We start from the raw sequence: 22,130 nt of genomic DNA, 5'->3' as shown, positions 1-22,130 counted from the left end.
GAGTTGACCTTGAGCACAGAGAGCCCAATCCAGATACGGGGGCATGAGCCATTTTCCATTCATACCCCCATTCCCTTACTGACAAGCCAAGCGGGGCTGGAGTGGAGCAGAGCAGTTGGTACAGTGTCCCGGGAGTGGGCACAGTGCAGACTGCAGGCTGGAGCCAGGGCATGCACTGTAAAAGGTGGCAAGTGCCACAAAGATGTGACTGGGGCGGGTAGAGCTGTCTGGCCTAGCCCAGCCCAGCATGACTCAGCCTGTAGCGCCCAGGGGTCCACACCCCAGGGGCTGGGTTAGAGCCCGGCAAGGGCTGAGGCAGCCACTCCCCCATGCTATGTGTAGTAGGGTTCTCTCTCAGTCCCTCAGCTTGGGTCACCACCTGGTCCCTTGTTGGGACTAGTCCCAGTCCCGGGCTGCATGACTCCAGGATAGCATTTGTCCCAGATTCACAGCATCCTGCAGGGATCAAGAAATGGTGGGTTTCCCCTTGCAGGCAGCATTCTAGCCTGAAAGGGGCTGCTTGGGGCTGCTGAAAGTGGGACGCAGGGGGCCCATGTGCATGACAGCACACATGCATGTGGTCAGGAATACAGCCAGGCAGCATAAAGAGCAGCTCTCTGCAGGTAAGCCTATGGAGGGTAAGGGGCATCAGGGAGGGTCATGGCAGGGAGCAGATGGAGGCCCCCATGTTGAGGGAGAGAGTGGGGTAGGGGCAGGAGTAGAGGGTTCTGCCCAGCTAGGGCAGTGCATGGGACCCAGGCCAGGGCAGGGAGCGGGATGGAGCCACAGGCAGCTCATCCAGAGGGCATGGGGGGAGGGGCTGCTCACCACTGTGAGCACCATCTGGGGGAGACATGGGGGGGCACCCCCCCAGATTTGTGGGATGGATGTGGGCTGCTCACTGTGGGTTTGGGGATCCCCACCCTGCTGCCTTTCCCTCAGGAGCCCTGGAATGGTGGCACACCTCCTGCCTATTTAGCAGCAGTGGGGGCAGTGAGTTGTGCCCCCTGAGGCCAGGCAGGAAGGGGGCTCCCTGGGCAAAGGCAGCAAGGCTGGGAGCCCCAAGCCCACAGAGGGCAGCCTGCACCCACCCTCTCCCTGCTCAACTCTGCTCCAGCCATGGCAGAGGGGGGCAGAGAGGACAGGCGAGCATATGTCACCCTACCCTTAGCCCAGTAGGGTCCTGCCCTTCCTGGGGCCAGGTCCATTCAGCCTCCCCCATGGGGCATGGGGGCTTACCCTGCCCCTGGCAACAGCAGCACCAGGAGGGGAAGGGGCCCTTGCCCCTGCTGGAGTCCAGCTCCCAGGACCTGGGACTCGGCAGTGGGGGAGGAGTGGCCTGATTTATCCAGGCCTAAAATAGTCCCATGGCCCTGCCCAGGGTAGAGAAAGGAGAGGGGGAGCCTGACCCAGATACCACCCAGCCGTGGGCAATCAGCAAGTCTCACACCTTCCCCCTCAGCCCTGCTGGGCAGGCTCAGGCAGCTGCCACTTGGCACTTTTACGTGTGCTCAGGGGGCAGGAGGGGCGGCACTTTAATTAGAGAGGCTCTGAGAGCTGCTTTAATTAAAGTGCCACAATGTCTCACGTATCAACATTCCTGCACTTAAAAATGGTGGCGGGGGTGCTTGAACTAAACCTCATTTGACCCTACCACCATTTTTAAGCACAAGGATGCTGATACATGAGACGCAGAAGGCTGCTGGAGCACAACAAAAAAAAAAAAAGTTTATGTCAGTAGTTTAAAATGCCTTGCATTATTTATTATTAAATATCACTTACTGGATTGTCATCGGCCAATATGGCTGGTCAATAATTGGCTATTGGTATAGGCCAAGAAAATCTTTATTGGTATACCCCTACTAAAACCAGAAAGTATAATACAAATATTGGAGAACAGTTATCAACTATATAAAATCCTTTTGGTTCCCTGAGCAACAAGAGGCAGAAGGCAAAAATTTGTGCAGGTGAAATGTGGGTTGCACAACCGGTGTGAACTTGAAGGTTTGGGGTTGTGGAGCACTTGGCAGCATTTGAGGGGAGAAGGGGATGACCTATGTTGTACAGGCAGGGAAGGGTAAGGTGTGCTAACCTTCTTGGCTGGTCACTAGATGTAGCTGATAGACAGATGTTTAACAATGCATGGGAATAGAGCTAAGAAAGCAAATACACAACAAGAGTGAACTTAGTATGTCCTGACCAAATCAGACCAATGTGACAAAGAACAAAAAACAAAACGTGATTACTTATGTACCAAAACTATAAGTCTGGCTAACAAGGAAGAAAACGTTGCTTTTATAAGTGGCCAGAAGCAAGCAGAACAGAAAGTTAAGTCATTGTACAACAATACTACCCCTTTAAGAGTACATCTTAATACTATATGAGGTGCCATTTCAACTTGAGATTTTTCATTGCATTTAAACTGTTTACTGGTAATTTTATTCATGACATACACCTTGCACAGAGTGTTTTACCTTAGATGTGGTTGCACTTTGCTGCAGATGGAAATGGTTGCCACTATTATAGAGTTTTTGAATCATGTAAAGTTTCTTCAGTTTTATGAAACTATTTAAAACCAGATAGATATGTGAATGTGTGTGGGGATAATTTTTAAAAGAGCAGTAGGAGAGAGACAGTAAGGGTGAAGCAGGAGAAAAGCCAATCAATAAGGGGAAGATGAAGAACACAACATGATGTAGAAGAAGAAAGGAAAATATATAAATGACAGGTAGGAGAGGGCATGAGAAAAGGTAACAACAGTTTCAAGATAATGTGGAAAGTGAACTAAGTGGGACTAACAAGGAGATCTGTCCCTTTAAGAGAGAAAAGCAGTCCTGTTGAGAGAGCCCAGCTTCAGAGCATTCAGATAATGAAGAAGTGCTCCACTGGGAGCTTAAAACCCCCGGGGAGAAAACAGAAGGGAAAGCAAGCTGTGGGCTGAGCTGCTCGCTGCATGAAGGAGCCACTTTGCTGCACTGGGGTTAGAGCCAAAGGGGATCCCCTCCTTGTGTCCAGGACAGGAAAGCAGGATTCTGTTTTACTTGTTTTGTTTGTTTAAACACTGTGTTTCATTTAGGAGGACTGGCTGAGGAGCTCCTCATACAGTAAAACCCTCTTGCAAAAGCCATCAAACTAGGGAATCTGCTTACAGGGGAGTAAATGGAGGAGGGGATGGAGGGCAAGGAGAGCAAAGAAACCAGGATGTAAAAAGGGAAAACAACAAACCCAAAGGGGACAAGACCATTGCATTCTGTTACAGTGCATTGTTTAGAAAGTTCACTGATATTGCTAACATTAAATACGTACATAACAAAAATAACACTAATGGATATCGGCTGATTTGTTTTTGCTATTTCTGGAGGGGAGAGAGCTTTGGGAGAGGAGAATAACAGCACAAGTGTTTTTTCACCTGGGTTAGAAACCTTTGTGAAAAGTTTTCAAGGTGTATGCATGAAGGCTACCTTTGTGTTTGCTAATGAACAGGCAGATATTTGAGGAAGCACTGCAATCCTTTACTATCCCTCTTATTTTTCCTTTCCTACCCCACTTCTTTCAAAAGTGTTCTATGCTGCAGCATCCTTCCATCTTTCCTGGAGGACAGTCATCACTTGGGTCAGCAAGACTGGATCAGTATAAAATAAATCAACATATTTTTCTATGGGAGTTTGATGACACCACTTCTGCAATTCTCCCAACACAAGTAAAGGGAGATCAGATTAGATAGCCAAATTCAGAGTCTCTGCTTGGCAGCTGAGTGCCAGGCTACTGCAAATGCCTAATGTGAATAATTTTATTCCATCAACTTGTTTCTGCCCCTATCCCCTGCATCCCTCTGCCTGTCACACCTTGCAGTAGAAACATATAAGTTGTTGGAGAAGGAAATTTTCAGTCTTCAGGGGATAGGAGTTATTGCTTTGACAGCCAAAATCTATCTGTACTCCTTGCTACTGAAGTTAGGTTTTAATCTGAGATGTTTATTATAGTGGAAACTTGTAAGCAGAAGTATTTGTGCTTCATTTGCCTATCATCTGAATAAGCAGTTGTTACTGATTTGCAGAAGTATGTATCACTATTGCAATATAATCTAGCAAGCATCTTCTCTTTTACAAGTATTATCTAGATTGTGCTTATTACTGCTCTACCAACCATTAAACCTCCTGACATTCCAAAACCTTGTACTAATTTACAGGCTTTCATCATTTAATCAAACAATGTATAAAAGCTGAAGTGAAACTATAACATGTTAGGATTTATCCAACACCTGCAGGATACTAAGCACAAGCAGCAGTAACCCCCCTACTATACCAATGCTCTTAGTAATGTTTAAGGCCTAGTTGAAGTTATCGTTATTAAATACACAGACATGATGCTGTCTGTTGTTTTACAAAATACACATATATTAAAAAACATAGCTATTTAAAATGAAATAGGAACTTTCTTATTGTCTCTACTTATTGATGAGACACTGCATAAAAGCATATGTTTTAAACCTTTAGTGGTGCAACACCTTATCTGCAATTAAGAAAGAGTGAACACTGAGGCGTCCAACTCCTTAAACATTCTGGCAGATGGCAAGAGCCTCTATGTAACGTAGATGCTGTTATGTCACCTTGAGCATATTTTCCACATATGCCTCTGTAAATGAGAACTTCATACATTCTAATGTTTTGTTTCCCATTGCTATTTTCATGGTGAGAATGACCTTTTTCAGACCATTCCAAAATCTAACGTTAAAAGAGAACAGCCCCACCCAAAATGGGAAAGGACAGCATATGAACACAAATAAAGTCCCTTGACAACCACACAGCTTATTGCAATGAAGGACCTCCTTAGAAAGTTTCAGAAAACACTTTTAAAGAAGTCACCATGTACATAAAGAGAAAAGTATAGATTTGTAAAAATGCTTGAGGTAAATGTGAATAATGTGTAGGAAAGCAAAACTTTCCAGGCAGATGTTGACACATCTCAAGCAAAAAAAACACCAAAACCAAACCCCCCCTCCCCCCCCCCCCCCCCCCCCCCCACACACACAACTCTGGCTTCTGACAAGTTGCAAGAAGGGAACAGAGAGGTGGAGAGGAAAGTAGAGATTCCCAACTCAGTGCATTGGCACTACACCCTTTGAGATGATAAAAAGTTTGTATTTGCATTTGCACTAGCTTTCCCTCATACTGACTAACATGTAATGACTACCATTCCTCACCAAGGAAACTACCTTTATTATCCAACTAAAATGCCCCTCACTTCACTTTCACCCTCATCCATGTTCCCTGTCAGTCTCAGTTGTAGCCCATATATGTCCATCTTGTGCACTTAACTAGGCAAAGGGCTATAGAAAAAAAAATTTAAATATCTTAAGACTGGTTATAGTATCCTCATATACATATTGCCCTGGAATATTATGAAAGGCGACTTTTCAAAAATCACGTAATAACTACTATCATTTCAGTTACTTACAAAGGGAATAAAAAATGAACCTTTTGGCTAGGGACAGACGTTTTACATAAACCAGTTTAAGTGATCAGAAACTGGCTTAAACCTGTAACACAACAGAAGCTCAGTGCACATAAGCCAGTTTCAAAATGGCTGAAACTGGTTTAAAATAAACCTGGTTGAATGTAGTATCAGACAACTGATTTGAGTCAAACTGGTTTATGAAACTTGCATTAGCCACATGAACATTATGCAGAAAAGCAGTCTTCCCACAACTAGATCCAAAATGCCCATGTCTGGGAGGAAAGCAAGGGAATAGCAGAAATGGCATTTACAGGACGACTAGCTAGTTTGCATGGGTCACTGCAAACTTGGAGACCATCAGGCAAAAGACTAGGTTCTCTTCCTCACATCTTGGGAGAACAAGGGACGTTTTATGCTGTTCTTTATTAGTCTTCTCTGGATGAATGCTTTTGATCTGCATCAGTAGGTAATAGGATTTCTCAAAGGAGGAGAACTCTACAAACCAGAAGAGAACAGCTGGAAAACAATGACTTGCTGGGGTTAAATAATGGGGCACCTAATCGTTTTAACTTGGAATTTGTTCACTCCAGTTCTGTGTGAGGCCAAAGAGAGTTTTCTTAAATAATAATTAATGAAAACTGAGTAATATCTTTAATCAAATCCTTCCTAATAAGCTTTCGCCATAGATTTATCAAGCCCCAGAGCAGCAAATCAGGTTGCCTGAATGATCTCTCTCTATTTCATTCAGTTTATGTGTTCAGACACACTGTATTTACTTGAATATAAGATTAGCCTGAATCTAAGACAACCCCCAATAATTAGATCCTATATATGGAAAATATATATTTTTTTTATAATTTTCCAGGTATAGACTCAAAGTGTTGGAGGGTTGCCTTGAATTGCCCCCTCCCCTGCCACTGCTACAGCTGGGAAAGCAGTGGCTAGGGGGTAGGTAGCCCCCTTGCCCTCTGTCCTGCCCACTTCTTCCCCCCTACAGCCTTCCTGCTCCCCTGCCCCATCCCCAGCTCCTCACAGCCTCTGCCTCTTCCCCCTACTCCCTCAGTCTCTGCCCCTCCCAAACATCCCATGTCCGCCTCTTCTCCACTGCTCTCCAGTGTCTGCCTCTTCCTCCCCTGTTCCCCTCAGTCTCTGCCTCTTCCCCTCCTCCCCAACTCCCCTGCCTTACTTTCAGACCCTGCTTAGGTTGCTCCATCCAGGGGGTGGGAAAGGGGTGGGAAGGGAGAGGGAAGAGGATGAGCAGGGAGAGGGGGAGGGACAGAAGCTGCAGAGGGGAAGCAAAGGCAAGGCAGGAGGCTACTGCAGGTCTGACTCTGACCCTAACCTGGGCTCAGGGCCGCAGATGCTGCCTGCTCCCCCCCTGCATGTCGTATACCAATACAAGGAGGGGCTTTTTTCCCCATGCTGATTGAGGGAACAAGCCTTGTCTTATATTTGAGTAAATATGGTATATCAAGTAAAGTGTATTTGATCTACCGAGACATACCACGTACATCAAACAACTTATAAACATTCTGAACAGCTTACATATGTTTTTGAGGCCTCAAAATGCCAAGCTGTGGAACTGTTAAATAAATCAAAACCTGAAATTATTGTCCATGTGTATACAGAACCTCACTGACCTTCAAGCTTAGCATTTGCAAGTTTTATTTTAATGATTATTACCTTCACTGAAAAAGCCTTTAAAGAATTTTTTAAAAAATCAGCAAGAGAATATATAGCACACCTTACCTGAACCAAATTCCATCCTTTTAGAGACTCAGCAATGATAGAGGTGACTGTTGCACATACTCCACCAAAAACCATCAGGTGATTAGGTCCATATTTTATTGCATCATAGAAGGCTTTGAGTCCTTTTGCATTGTCGCACTGGAAGGGAGAAAAAGGAAAAATTCTTAACTGGAAATCACTGACAGCATGATTATAAATTACAATAACAACAACAAATTACTCAGCAGGCAAAACTTTTAGATACTGCAGTGACTAAGTTTGATTTTATAGGGCCCAGACTTATAAAATGCAAGACAATCTCAGCTTGGGACCTCCTTGAAGAAAGAGCTTCCATGTGTCTAGCATTTGTGCAGGAGCCATCAAGGTTGCAAGGAGCGTCTCCCTTCACCTTCTAATTCCCTTCTGTCCTCTGCTACAGAATTTAGACATTGAAAGTGCTAGATACTAACTTGCCATAAAGAACAGAGCACCAGGAGCAGATAATAAGTGCTAACATTTAACATTTCTAGGGGGGGTTTTCTCCCTTAATCTGAGTTAGATTTTTCTCAGGCAAATGTATTCACTTCTAAAATGTGCTGTGACAGAAGTATGTTGGAGGGGGGCGGGGGACATGGAATTTGGACAACACCAGTTTGTCACAAGAAAATATTACACATTGGCATCTGCTGCAAATGAAGAAGAAAAATGGAAAACCTTAACATTGTGTGTGCATACAAGTGCATAAAGAAATACCCTGCCTTTACATTAGAGAGATATAACCTGGTCAAAATGTCAAGGAAGTGTTATGTTAGCATCCTATAACTAAAAAGGCTTGATCACTATTATTTTTATTCTAAAACAAGGGGTCAGCAATCTATAGCATACTGGTCTGATGTGGCCTATGAAGAGAATAGATCCTAACCGCAGCAGCTCAGTGAATCTGCAGCATGCTTCACCCAGAGGAGCAGAGGAGGCATCCCCAGGTGTGATATATGGGATGTACCTTTAATGGGCCAGCAGTGGGATGACCCAGTCTCTCCCCCTGGTGCTCTGTGGGTGTGGTTTGTGGTGGTGGGTACTTGCAGTTCTCCCTGCAAGCTGTGAGCATGCGAGTTGCTTGCTCCTGATCCTAATAAAAATATTATTTTTTAATAATATTAAAAAATTACCCCACCGGTCTCTGCTGAATGGTGACTCAAGGACAGAACCCCAAAGGCATGGAGGTCTGAGTGAGTACCCCATCCCTAGAACCCAAAGGCATCGAGTAAACATTATATAGCGTGAGAAGTCCTACCAACTATTTCTTCTATCTCCTTCCTCCACAAAATATGCTGATCACCATGAAGTATGGAGCTTTCTGGCCCATGGTGGGGCCAGGTTGCAAGCAGCAGCACAGGGGAGCAAAAGGTTGCCAACCCCTCTTCTAAAGAGTTCTACTGCAGTCAATGAGAGCCTTGTTGCATGTTGCACTCTGAGCTGCTCAAAAGTTGATTGGTGTTAGTTCTAGCGTGAGTATGGAGCAGTCCTGCCTTAAGGCTAAAAACTTTTCCACCTGCACAGCTGTGACATGCATGGCTCGCAAGTAAGGGCCAGGCTAAGTGATACAGCTGTGATGTGTCACTACAGTGCTGGTGAGCCAGGACAGGCATCTACCCCTGCTCTAGGTAGAGATATGTAAGAGATGGGTTGGGGGGCTGGGAACATGAAGCTGGGAAGTGGAGACTTAATGGTACTGGGGTGGGTAAACAAATGAGAGATGGAAAGGAAATGGGAGTGGGGAAAGGGTGGTGAAATGAAGAAAGTTAGCCACTGAAGGATAAAATATAAAAAAGTATAAAAAAAATTAAAGAAATAAAAAGATAAAATAAAGAAGTTCTTGTCTTTTAATAAACTAGGATTTGGAATTGGGGTGTGGGGGTGCTGGTCATGCTTCCTGGGGTGGCTGGGTAGTGGGAGTGGTGAGAGAAGGCAGTTTTGGGGGAGATACTGCCCCTGATGCAGGAAGGAATCCCCAGCTCATGGGGACCCAATCTGGTAACCCTACCTTGTTCTCCCAAAGCCCACTCTTACAGCTGTCCATGCCCTGCAACCTGGCTAGCTGACATGTGCTCTGCAGGCTGTTTGCATGGGACTGCACCGCTGGGGGTGGGAAAGTTGCACCCTCAGGGGTGGAAGGGGGAGTTGGCTTGGTGTTAGAGCCATGCCCTGGATAGGAGAGTTCAGGCAGTGGAAAGTTTGTCCGCACAGAACAAGACAGGGTAGGGGACAATGCATCCTGGGATGCTTGAGGACTGCAACTTGGGCAGCTCACATACGGGGAGCAGCCACACATTAATGGAACATGAGCTGTGCAACATGGATCAGAGATAATCCTGCCCTGGAGTGGTGTAACTTTAACTTTTCTAAAATGTGCTTAACAGTAGTTTCAAGTGTTAGTGTGTGAACAATCCAGGGTTTAACAGCTCCAAGACCTGCCTAAAATTAATGTGTAACAAGAACCTGAGTAGGTACAAAAATTAGCCAGAATGGCAAGCAATGTGATTATACAACATAGATGGAACAATCACAGCTTTTCTATGACGTCTTATATAGAAACAGTTTAATTTTCTAAATATATCAAATGGAAATTTTAGTAGAACATACCCCAGAAATCAAATATTTTGTTTCTAGGTGAGACTATGTGCTGATACAGATTGCTTATGGGTTTTGTGGTGGCTTCTGTGTTTCCTGGAAGCTTTTTCTCCTTAATTCTCTTCCCTTTTTTTCCCTACAAAGTCTATTAAAAATATGATCTCTATAAAAATAATGGTACAGCTGCCTCCAATATTTCATTACCACAGTTAAATAAAACAGTTAATTTACTAATATCATCCCCTTTTAAAGAATATTAATTGTGTTGTTTTCTGTTAAAAGAACAGAGATTTCTATTAAGAAGTTGGCAAGCTTATATTAATCTTCTTACTGATTTAATATTTATTAAAAAATGGTTCTATTTGAATATCAGATAAAATTATTATTGGCATTTGTCCCAAATGATGCAGTTTTGCACTTCGTGGGTGTTCTTTGCATGAAATAGTGCAAAAAAGACTTCCTTATTAATTTGCTGGACTATTGGTAAACTCAAACTATAGAAATTAAGAATACAATTAGTTGAGTGAGGATCTTCCTTGCAGTCAAAGAGCAATTTATCTCAAGTGGGACTTGAATGACTTTACAACTAGGTCAAGCTCAACAACAGTTCAAACAATAACTCTTGGCATGAGACTTAACCTGATCTCACTTTCAGCCAGGTCATATGACCTACCACTCTGTAGTTCTAATGACAGTATATTCCTTATTATACTAACTCCAAGTTATTTGATGTGGTTGCTGATTTTTATAGTTATATGAAATTAATATTTCACAGAAAATATGGTCTGTGGCAAATACAATCAGAATATGAGAGTATTAGTGAAAAAGTAGTGACTGGGATGTGCATATGTTGTACGTATAAAATGAGAAGAAAAATAAAATTTGTTATTCCAAAATCTTAAGATTTTCAGGCACATTTAAAAAGATCTCTGAATTAATATGATTTCTACTGAAGCTGACCATTCAATCACAGGCAATTGGACTGTATATCCTCTCTCTCAACCAGTGTCCAAATATTGCTTCTTTAGGCCCTAATCCTGCTAAGAGATCTACCTGCACACAGCCTTAATAAACTGAACTGGGTTTCATCTCAGTCATGAGGGTCCAAGTGAATGGATTCCTTTGAAGAATCAGGGCTCACAGTGTAAAGTTCTTCACGGCTGGGCATTTGTTTGCTTGTTTATTTTTACTTTTTTAAACCTAATTTTTAAAAAGGCAACTACACAAAGGCTCTGAATATCCTACCACTTAATTCAGCCTCCTAATAGTCCCCCATGCATTGAGCATTAAGGTTCCCTAGAATAGCAACCTGGGAAAAAAACAATTGTTCACAACCAGCAAATGGGACCTCCCTGGTGGAAAAGAACAAGAAACACCCCCAGCTCTTCTTCCAGGGTTCAGAGAAGAGTCAATATTACTTTCTGATGAAGGATACTGAAGGCATCTGAGACATCCAGTAATACTAGCAGACATCCCTTTTTTATCCATTGCCAGAAGATTTTCAATGAATACAAATAATATAGTTTCTGTGTCAAAGCCAGGTCCAGACCAAAAGAACATTATTAACCTCCACATCAATCATCAAGTTACTGTGAAAGTAGCTTTGCTATAGCCTTTTCCATAATTTTTTTCCAAAAAAAAAAGGGAAGAACTAATTCAATTCTTTAATGTTGGTTATATCTGTTTATGCATACAAAACAATAAATTATGGGACAGTTTACAGTTTCTGGTGCTAAATTTCCAAGGTATTATTCATTAGAAGCTCCCTTTGCATTCAGTCTTAAGTGTCAGTGCTTAAAATATCTGAAAATCAGGTCCTGTACACTATCAAAAAAAAAAAAAAAAAAAAAGACTGCAATGCATTGTTAATACTGTGGGGGATAACACTGATTTTAAAAAGTTCTAATTTTTTTACTATTTACGCTTTTGTTTTGTTTTTGTTTTTTCATCTCACTGGAAGTGTCTACACAAGACATTTACTGTGGAGTTGCCTAATTAGCTCTACAGTAAATGTCTCAGCATCTACACGCATAGTGCTATTAGGATGGAGTAAACTAATTAACTCTGCCATAGGTTAATACTTGTAAATACAAGTATTATCTTACAGCAGTTTTTTTTACTCTGCAGCAGTGCATGCATAGACACTGATGGAGCTCGCTAGGGCATGCTCCAGTGCTGAACCTTGGGGCTTTCTACCGGTCAGGGCTGTTCCAACCTGGCTCAATGTGCTGTGGTCCTGGGCGCATATTCAAATGCAGTGCCTGACAGCAACAAATTTCAGTGCAATATGCACTGGAATGTATTGCTGCACATTGACTGCATGTGGAGATGTGTCCACTGGATGCATCTACAAGTGATATTAGCACAGAGCAATAAATCTGGGTGAATCACCAGAGTTTATTGCTCCTGAGGACCACGTTTACATGTGTGCCAAGGACTGAGGCACACAGAGCCAGGTCAGAGCAGCCCCAGCTGGCAGGAGGCCTGCGGGGTCAGCTTGCTAGCCTGGGGCTGCTCCATCCCAGCTCAATGTGCTGCCGAAGGGCTGGCTGGGGCATGAGGGTACTCCAGTGCATGGCTAGCCAGCAGGCAGCCCCTGCACTGAAGCACCTTCATGCCCCAGCCAGCCCTGTCAGTGTCTACATGCGCATTGATGCGTACTAAATAATGCTGCTGCGGATGGTATTTGTAAGTACTAACCTATGGCAGCGTTTATTAGTTTACTGCGACCTTATATGGGTGCATGTGTAGACACGGAAAATCTTTACTGCAGAGCTAATTAGGCAGCTCCGCAGTAGAGGTCTCATGTAGACACACCCACGTATGAAAAATGAAAACAGAATAGTCAACATCTCTTTTTATCTAGCAGGTTTGATAAATTTCTCACTCTTTCCTCATAGAAGAACAGAATATTTTGAATCCTATAGCTTTGGAGGAGGGAGGTCTTTTGTTTTGGTGGGGGGTCGTTTGTTTGTTTTAGTTAGTATCTCTCAAATTTTCTCTCCACCCTTATACTGATTCCTCTAGTTGAGAGTATTCAGTGATTTGTAACCAAAGTTGATTCAGTGATTTGTAACCAAACTGCCATTGCTATTAGATAAATTAAATAACAGCAATCATGACTGCTTTCTCCATCTCCACTGGGCCAGAAGGTTGCAAACCTTCCTTATAGGTCAGGAAACTTGTTATCTCAATCTATAATTCTGTTACACTTAAGAGAGCCCCAAATTTTCCAAGATACTTAGTTTTTGTTCTGTACATTGCTGTGAGACTACCAATTAAACTTAGGACTTTTCTATACCTCTGCAGAAGCAGTGATGAAGTTGAGCACCCTGCACATGCCTGAGCCCATACAGTCTTTGATAGGCTGACAGCAGCCACAGGGGATCAGCCCTGAGTGGATGTGGTGTGCTTCAATGGACTTGCATGAGCAGGTTGTGCTCAACTCTGTTCTTGCTGGGACACACTGCTGCAGCAATATAAACAGAGAATCATAGAAAAGTACGGCTAGAAGGAACCTCTGGAGGTCATCAAGCCCAACCTCTTGCCTGAGGCAGAATCTTCCCTATCCAAACCATCACATACAAATCCCTGTATAACCCCTAAAACTACATTATCAACACTGTCACACAACTACAAGGCACAGCACCCTAACTGGCCACAGGTAAAGCAGGGGGCCAATGGCAGCTGGTTTCCTCTTGCTGCAAGAGTCCTTAAACACACTTCAGAGATCCAAGGAAGAGGGCCACACACCCCACTAGAGACAAAGGCAAAGCCCTCAGTTTGTAAGCCACTTCAACAAGAGGACTTAGCTTTTTATGTCAGTTAGGGCTAGATTTTTAACAGTATATTTTTAGACATTTAAAAATGCAGATTTGGGCTTAGAGAAATTTTCAAAAATATGTAGGTGCACTGGAACCTTTGAAATTTCCTTAGGCTACAATTTGCAACCAGGAACACCTAATGTGTCAAGCAGATTGACACCTAAGTACAACAGTACATTTTAAAAATGTGGGTATCAGTGGAGAGGTCAACACAAGATGTTAACGTACTATAAGATGACTGCACAGTAAAATAATGTGCAATAAGCTTTTCCTTGAAGGGGGTCTACATGTGTGCCCTTCGGGAGCAAATTTGCTCCAAAAGGGAGCAATTCAGTGCAGGGCTACTCCAGCCCTGCTGTGCCACACTACAGCAACCAGGAGGCACTCCAAGCCCCCCCAGGTGCCAGGTCTAGGCTGGCAGGGGACATTGGAGTTAGGGCTTAGTTTCCACTGCGGGGTGGGTGGTGAGGAAAGCTGTTCCACTTCTCGGTCAGCTGCCTCTCAGCCCTGTGCTCCAAGTTGCAGATTGGGACATGGGCCTGGGAAAATGTCCCCTCCCACAGCTGTTCCTTCCCAGTCCCATGAGGGGGAATCTCCCAGCTGCCAACGGGACATTTGCCCAGCCCCATACCCCCATCTGCTGATCAGGGTGCGGTGTGCATCAATGGATTTGCATGGGCAGGTTCTGCTCAACTCTGTCCTTGCTGGGACACACTGCTGCCAAGGGGAAGAAACAGTTTCCCTGCCCCCTGCTGTCTGGGCTGACCAGGAGTAATTTATTCCCAGTCAGCAGTGCACTACTGCACAGTAGTTACTGGACGGTTAATCTACTACCTATATTTACAAGTAGTAAACCACCATGCAGTAGACTAATCTACCCTGCAGTAAATGCTACACATGTGTAGACAGTAATGCTTTACTGTGCAGTAGATTACTCTACTGTGCAGTAAAGCATCTTGTGTAGACACACCCAGTGACTGTAATACATGCTACATGGTGCAAACATTCATAGCATTCAGTAGCTGAAGATCAGAAGTACATTGCTGCACTCCGCAAAAAATTCTTTGTAAATATACCACCACTGCTCTAGGATGACCATTGATTATTTTTTGGCTTCCAGGTGCTGTTGAAAAAGTTGCTTCTCACCTATAAGGCCTTAAATGTCCCCTCCCTCCTGAGAGGCCTCTTTTGCTGTGCCATGTTGCCACTCTTAATAGCAGCAGAGGCATTCACACTGGAGCCCCCACGGTATATGAAAAAGGGAGCTGTAGGCAGAGCTTCTACTTTGATAGGTCTGGTGTTTTTGTTCCTTCCATCCCACTCATCCACTCCTTCCTTTGAAACATCCTGAGTCTATTTACCTGCCAGGTAGGATGCAAAGCCATCTGTTTTCACAGACACTCAGGACAGGCTGATGCATTTGGAGGTGGGTGAATTTGATTTGTAATACATTTGCTGATGGGTGGTTGGCATCTGAAGGAGAAAATATGCTACTTGGGTTTTTGTAACGGTTATGTTATAGTTTAAAATAATGGCTAGCATGTCTACAGTTAGTATTTTTATTATTTAATTAACATAAAAATAAGATAAATTTGGTTGCAACTAGGACCGTATATAAGTTTGCCCGGAAGAAATAAAAATCTATACCTAAAACATATGTATGGAAATAGCAAGCTTTAAAAATCTAACACCCTTCCAATTTTTAAGCCAAGTAGGTAACAGCTCTTTGTTACACGTATTCCTTGTTGAGTAAGACGACAAGAGAACCCCACTCTTACTAAACTAAATTGGTTCTTACATAAGGCAACTACTTAAGGACTGGCCTTGCAACTTTAGGCATCACACATAGACTGGTTTTTTGGTGCCTTTTCCAAAATTCTTTCCTGTGCAGCACCTGTTTCTCACTCTTTAAATACATCAAATACCTGTTATAATATTAAGTAGTGTCCATGGTAATGGTTTCCTTTGTTTTCTCATCATGAGGATATTCTGGTTCTGTACTGTGATCCAATTCATTACTTGCACAACACTGGATGGAATTCCTCTGTGTCAATGAACATAAATGCAATGCACTAAGATCTTATTTTGTGGGTTGCTTATGTACAGCCCACATTTGGCCAGTTGCATCAGAATGCTTTATGATATGCAGCTGGTCATTTCTCTAGTCTAATTTTGCTGGGATTTTCATTTGCCCAGCTTTGCCATCCAGCTACAATCAAGCTGGTTATTGCTACAGATAATGCCAGAAGGTGCCATTATCATATCTAGTCTTACCATCTGCAAACCCCAGGTCATAAAACAACGGAACCTGATTACTTTTGCATCAGTCCAATAGCACTGAAGTAGTGTGTTCTGTTTAGAGGTTTTCTTGAATGAATGGCATAGTCTTCAATATGGCAGCTGAATTAATATCCTATACACGATCCTATTTCTGAACTGTGAATCTTTTAATGCTTTTAAAACTCTACGGTAATGCCAGAATTCCTAGTTTCCTTAACATAAACACCTAGTCTACATTTGGCTGCTTGATTTCAGGTTAAAAATCAAAGATCTATTGAAACCATTGACTACAGTGTCTCATGTTCTCTGGAGTCACAATATTCAAACAATTATCAATTCTTCCTATGTATCAAACCAAAGGAAGAGTCTCTCACTCATTTTTTTCTCTTTTCCCCAGTTGGAAAGTAAAGAAAAATCTTCCATTTTAATTTTCTCATCTTTATTCTGTATTCTGTCAGTCAGCTCTACATATAGTCTCATTTCCCCCACTGATTCCATGCTTGCTCATTCTAGGCAGAAAAGTGGAGTGAGGGTCACCAAATATCCAGAGTCCCTAGGTGTTCACCTGTTTATAGTTTCCCTTTTTGCTTCCTTGCTATGAGTCTCAAACTTATCACTGGTACCATGTAATAATGCAAGAGGGCTCCATTCTTATTAAACTAAAACTTGGCTGTACATTAAAAGAACTATTTATAGAACTGTTCCAATTGCAGCTTAACATTGCTAGCCATCTGAACACAAAGGGACTTTCCAGTACCTCCATAAGCATCTATCCTGGAATCGTGCGTTGTTACACTGCTCACCAGGTTTTGTAGAAAATAGATTTATGTATATATATAGTAAGTGAATTTTTAAAGAGAAATAATATTTCAGAGCTAAAAAGGAAACAGGACTATTTAAAAACCATTTTTCATAATTCTGTTCATATAGTATAATGACTGAATGTCTACATGTAAAACTTCCCTTGCTTGTCTATGCCGCAAAGAAAATTGTCTTGAAAAATGCCTCCCAAACCTACAAAATTCAGTGGGAAGCCAAAATGAGAATGTTCTACTTTCTGGAGGGTACTACACCATGTAAAGTACAGGCAGACGTGTCCACAGCAACCAGTCACTCTCTGCTATTTTACCTTTTCAGAAGGGTTAAAATAAAGAGTTTCACCTTTTCTCACAATGACAAGCAAGTTAAAATGCCTCCTCTCCTCAGAAAGAAAAACAGCTACTTTCTGTTTGGCAGAAGATATGTAAAACTGTTCCCTTAAGTCACAATTGAGACAAACTCCTGCTAAGGTCAGGATCTCATTAATTGCTTCCAGCTGCTTCCTGTCCTGGTGGGATTATTCCTGGAAGAAAGTCCTTGCCTCCCAATCTGAAAAGAAAGAGGGCTTCCCCTCTGCTGTCTCTAATACGGAGTTTAACACACGCACTGTCTATATGGGTACCATGTATGCAGAAATGCCGTTTTCTTACCATGAAATGATACAATATTGAAATATTTTCTAATACAGCACTACAGATGGGATTCTGTTTCCCTTTGTGTGTCTAAATGGCTGCTTTTTAGCTGTCTACGTGGCATTGTTGGCACTTGCATGTAGGTAATGATTCTTCTTTCCCTGCAGTGTGAGCAGGCGTTCAACAGGCTTTCCACTGTCTGGGCATATGCCCATCCTGGACATAAAACTGCATTCAAATGAAAATCAATCTAGCCAGAACACAGGACACATGTTAAATGGAGGAGGGGCTCCTGTGTTGTTGCCCCCCACCCCACCAAATTCCTAGTCCCAATAGCTGGTTAAATCAATCACCCAAGAAGCTACAGACCAAGACTTAAACTCCTCTGACTGAGAAGGGTTGTGAACCAACAGTGTTCTTAACCACCATGCTCAGGCTAGTCACACAGGCTAGTGTAATTCCAGGGCCATAAAATAGCCAAATAGTGAGCTAGAAAATTGCCATTTAGGCACACAAAGAGAAACGTGATTTTATTATTCAACGATTAAAGACCTGGTATGTCTAACTTGCAATAAAAGGCTTTTGAAATTCCTCTACTGCATCAGCCATGCTTTGGCATTTAATCAACTTCAAAAGGTGTTAATGATCTTGGTGTTCAAGCGTGGGAAGCATTTATCACTTAAATGTATTGAAGCAAACTAGCTGCTGTTTTGTTGCCACCAATTTTTGTGGAAAATCCCAGAATGGAACAGACTTAGACCTTATCTGTGCTAGAAAGTTCCAACAAGAGGAGCTACATGTCTCTACTGCAAGCTACCCTGTTTGATGAATATAACCTGGGAAGTCATCTCCGGGCCCCTTGCAGAATCTGAGAAATTAGTGCATCCTGGGATGGAGCTTGGCAGCACCATGGGATGACCAGATCTCCCCAAGGGATGCCTGGGTAAGTAGCATCTTTCATGCACAATGCATCTTCTTTAGTTTTTTTGCCTCCTTGCCTGCCATTTTCAAATGATCATAGTCCCCCCCCTCCACCCTCACTCATCTCATGCTGGATCCCCAGGGACTCTCTAGCATCAGAGAGTCCTTCACCATGGACTATGCTGTTCTCATGTGTTTTCACCCCAAGTGAAAGGAATGGACAGCAGCAGCACTGGGTAGTCACAGAGAAGTAATGGGCAGGAGATAAGTGGAGCTGCTTGCTTGTGACAATTGACCCAGACCACATATAGATGATCAAGCACAAGTTCAGGGTCCTGTAGATTGACATGGACTGGCATGGTCCTGAATATATGGGAAGACCAGCCATGACAACCTTATGCAAGTTCAAGGCTGCTCTTCGTTGGATGCTAAATTTGCTGCTGCACTGCAGCAGTCTGACACACAGGTAAGAGCACTTCTGTTTTTGAACAAGGGGTGGCAACTGCACTGTGGAAAACGGTGACCATGTGTGATACCGACTAGTTGGGGACCTGTATGACATTAAGACATCATGACTTCAAGGTTGACAACATAATACAGGGGTTTGAGGCAATACGGTTCTAGAACTGCAGTGGGACTACAGGTGAGACTCATACATTTCTAAGCCTCTAAATCCAGACAGAAAGGTGATGCAGGCCCTGATGGATCACATAGGCTGCTTTATGAACAGTAGTGCTGACTGGTCTAGGAAAATGAACAGCGTATTCATATTCAAGCACAGGAACTTCTCTGACAGACTGTGAATGAAAACAGCCTTTTTCATCCATAAAGGGGAAGGTAGATATGCCAGTAGATATTATAGGGGGCTCAACCTAGCTTTTCATGTCATGGTTCAATGAAGTCATACACTGGCAGTCTTGACAGCACCAAAGAGAGATTTACCTACAGACTAATGAAAAACAGAAGGTGAAGTGCATCTTTGGATGTCTGAGATGTTCTCCTCAGATGTCTACCATTAAAGTAGAGATTGTGGTGGATGACCCACCTAGGAGTTAGGTGGGTTTGTTCCTGTGCCCTCAGTATGGTCTCACCAGCTCTCCTGGACTCCTTTCCCCCTCAGACTGGCTTCCCAAGGGATCCTGCCCATCAGGTCCCTGGATAAGTCAAAGTCTGCTTTTCTGAAGTCCAGGGTTTGTACTTTGCTGCTCTTCTTTCTTCCTTCCTTCCTTTAAGATCCTGAACTCCATCGTCTTGTGGTCACTGCTACCCAACTTGCCATCCACTTCTATATTCCTCATCAATTCTTCCTTTTTTGTGAGCATCAGGTCAAGAAGAACATGGCCCCTAGTTGGCCTTTCCAGCATTTGCACCAGGAAGTTGTCCCCAGCACTCTCCAAAAACACCCAGATTGCTTGTGCACTTCTGTATTGCCCTCCCAGCAGGTGTCAGGGTGATTGAAGTCCTCCATGAGAACCAGGGATCTGACAGGAAACTTCTGTCCCCGTATCACTGTTACTTGGGCAGAGCTCCTGGGGACCTGCTCAAGGACCCTGACAATAAAGACAGGAAGCCTGGCAGATCTACTGCTGGTTTCACAGCAGGACCCAACCAGCTCTCTTATTCATAGATTCATGTGATCTATGAATAAGGGAGCTGTTTGGATCCATACATACACCAGTCAGGATAGGTAGACAAGGTGGGGATCTTGCTGAGGAAGCACAATTATAAAAGCCTTGAATTTCTAGAACAGAGGAGAACATTGTTGGAAAAGATATATGATGTGGAATGGGTCCTGCTGTGACACCAGCAGTAGATCTGGTGCTTCTTCTATAATGTATACAATAATGTATAAATGATACATTATTGTATACATTATAAATGATGTATAAAATGCTGCAACATTTTTTTCCCAGGAAGACATTTCTCTTTTTGTCTTGTTTTTATGATCCTGGTCAACCAGTGGTCAATATAGCAGTACTAAAAACCCAGCTTTCCCTTTTACTCCTTTGGCTGTGAGTGGGGAGGGCATGACATTTAGATAAGGGTAGAGCCACGTGTTGGAAGAAATGGGCAGATGGTGGGAGAGACAAACCACTGCAGCACTTATCAGAAGTCTGTTCTCAACCCTCATGGTTTTGTGTTCCCTGGTGTTGTCTCGGGTATTCAAATAGCAGCTGACTGTTGGAGGAGACCAAATGGGACACGGTCCCCATCCTCTTCTTGTTTGTTAGAGAGGTTGTTCTCTTTGGCATACAGTGCCAATAATATTCCCTCAGGGTCCAGCCAGCTCTCCTTAGATGTCCACCATTGAGGTAGAGATTGTGGTAGCTTACCCACCTAGGACTGAATGTACCTCCATAAACAAGGGGCATGAGATGGTGAAGACTTTAATGTCTGTTGTGGAGAAACACCTAGCAGCATACTTGCTGAAGGTGTTTTCCCTAGCTGCACAGTGCCAACTGGCTACTGCTTCTCTCATAGGCTCTGGCCTGCATCTTCACAGATATTTTATCTGACACGTGCCAGTTTTTCCCATTGCCTTGGAGCTGGGATTGGCTAGGCCAAACACCGAGGTGATCTGAAACCTCTGCAGAGAAGCATGGGCCTTAGTTGCAAGCCTGTCATCACTAGTAGACATGCTGACTGTTTGACACACACGTGCTGGCAGGAAGAGGGTTTTTAAAATTGCAGAATGCTATTTGGCAAGATGCTTTGCGGCCAGGCTTCCAGTCAGTTTGAATTTTGGCCATTGAGCTCAAGCTGGTGTCCAGAGCAGTTGGCGCAGTGAAAAGGGGATGGCTGCTGGAGAAGCGCTAAGGCTGACGGAGGCTCTCCTGCCAGGTGCCATATGGTGCTCCAAGGACTTGTGTTGCTTGGAGAGGCGATGTAGCACTGCTGCCAGGAAAAGGGGGTTCTGCAGCCTTAGAGGAAATGCGTGCAGACTTCTAGTGCTGAATGCGTTAGGCTTCTACTGCTGAAGACAGAGCAGGACTTTTTAGTGTAGACTCAATCTCCAGGGTATTTGTCGATTGCAACTCAAATATAATCTGAGAAACAAATGGAAATAATGTTGACAGGTTAACGCCAGTCACCAGTGTCACTTGTTCTGTTTGGTGCTTGGCTCATTCGGTGCTTTCAGATTTTTTTCATGCCCTTCACTCTCATTCATTGTTTATAGTCCATTTCTCATAAAAAACACCCATGCTATTTGAAAGAGTAAAACAAATCTTGCCACACTGCATGGGACTACTGAACAAATAGCTTAAGTTTAGCTTTCTTTTTAGACCTGTATGGACACCATTTTAGAATATAAAACAAAGAAACCACAAGAGAGATTTTTGTGTTTGATCATGTTTAACAGTGCTTGCCTTCCTTTTCTTCATCTAAAGTGAGTTAAGTGCCCCATTTCAATTTCATTATTTTTAAATACAAAATAATTAAAAGTGCTTCTTATTGCAGGAAAGGTTCAAAATCATTTCATTCAATTTTTGCTTGAATTTTTTATAAGTGAATGATTTGTTATGAAACTAGTTTAAAGTTTTTGTATAATGACTACTCTTCAGTTTTGTTCTGAGGCTGTTAAGCTATTGGAAAATATTTAAAACATCCCTTTGGTCCTTGGGTTGTCTGCAGGCATGTCTCTAATACCTACAGGTCTATGCACAGGAGTCCATTTCCTTGGGATTCAAGGAGAGCTTCTCTGCTCCTTTCTAGGCCACCCCCTACAGGACTGTACTCCATAACCCATTTGCCTGGGAATCCCATATAAATAAAGAGCTTCTTTACAGCTGGTTCTCACATCCCAAACCAGGAGGATATCGAGTCAGTCATCCTGCCC

The 22,130-nt window shown here is 43.2% G+C and overlaps 1 protein-coding gene across 2 annotated transcripts in view; it reads right to left on the bottom strand.

Moving 5' to 3' along the window:
- The window catches only part of GABBR2 (gamma-aminobutyric acid type B receptor subunit 2), a 977,761-nt gene that overhangs the window by 774,445 nt on the left and 181,186 nt on the right, over nucleotides 1-22,130 (bottom strand). For both annotated transcript variants that reach the window (XM_059724473.1, XM_006266752.3), the window contains exon 2: nucleotides 7,207-7,344. In XM_059724473.1, coding sequence (XP_059580456.1) covers nucleotides 7,207-7,344 — 138 coding nt within the window. The remainder of the gene's footprint in view (nucleotides 1-7,206; nucleotides 7,345-22,130) is intronic.

Source organism: Alligator mississippiensis, chromosome 3 (assembly GCF_030867095.1).
Source record: "Alligator mississippiensis isolate rAllMis1 chromosome 3, rAllMis1, whole genome shotgun sequence".
In the NCBI taxonomy this organism is placed as follows: domain Eukaryota; kingdom Metazoa; phylum Chordata; order Crocodylia; family Alligatoridae; genus Alligator; species Alligator mississippiensis.
Note: the sequence above shows the minus strand (reverse complement) of the source record. Positions and strands in the feature narration are given on the sequence as shown.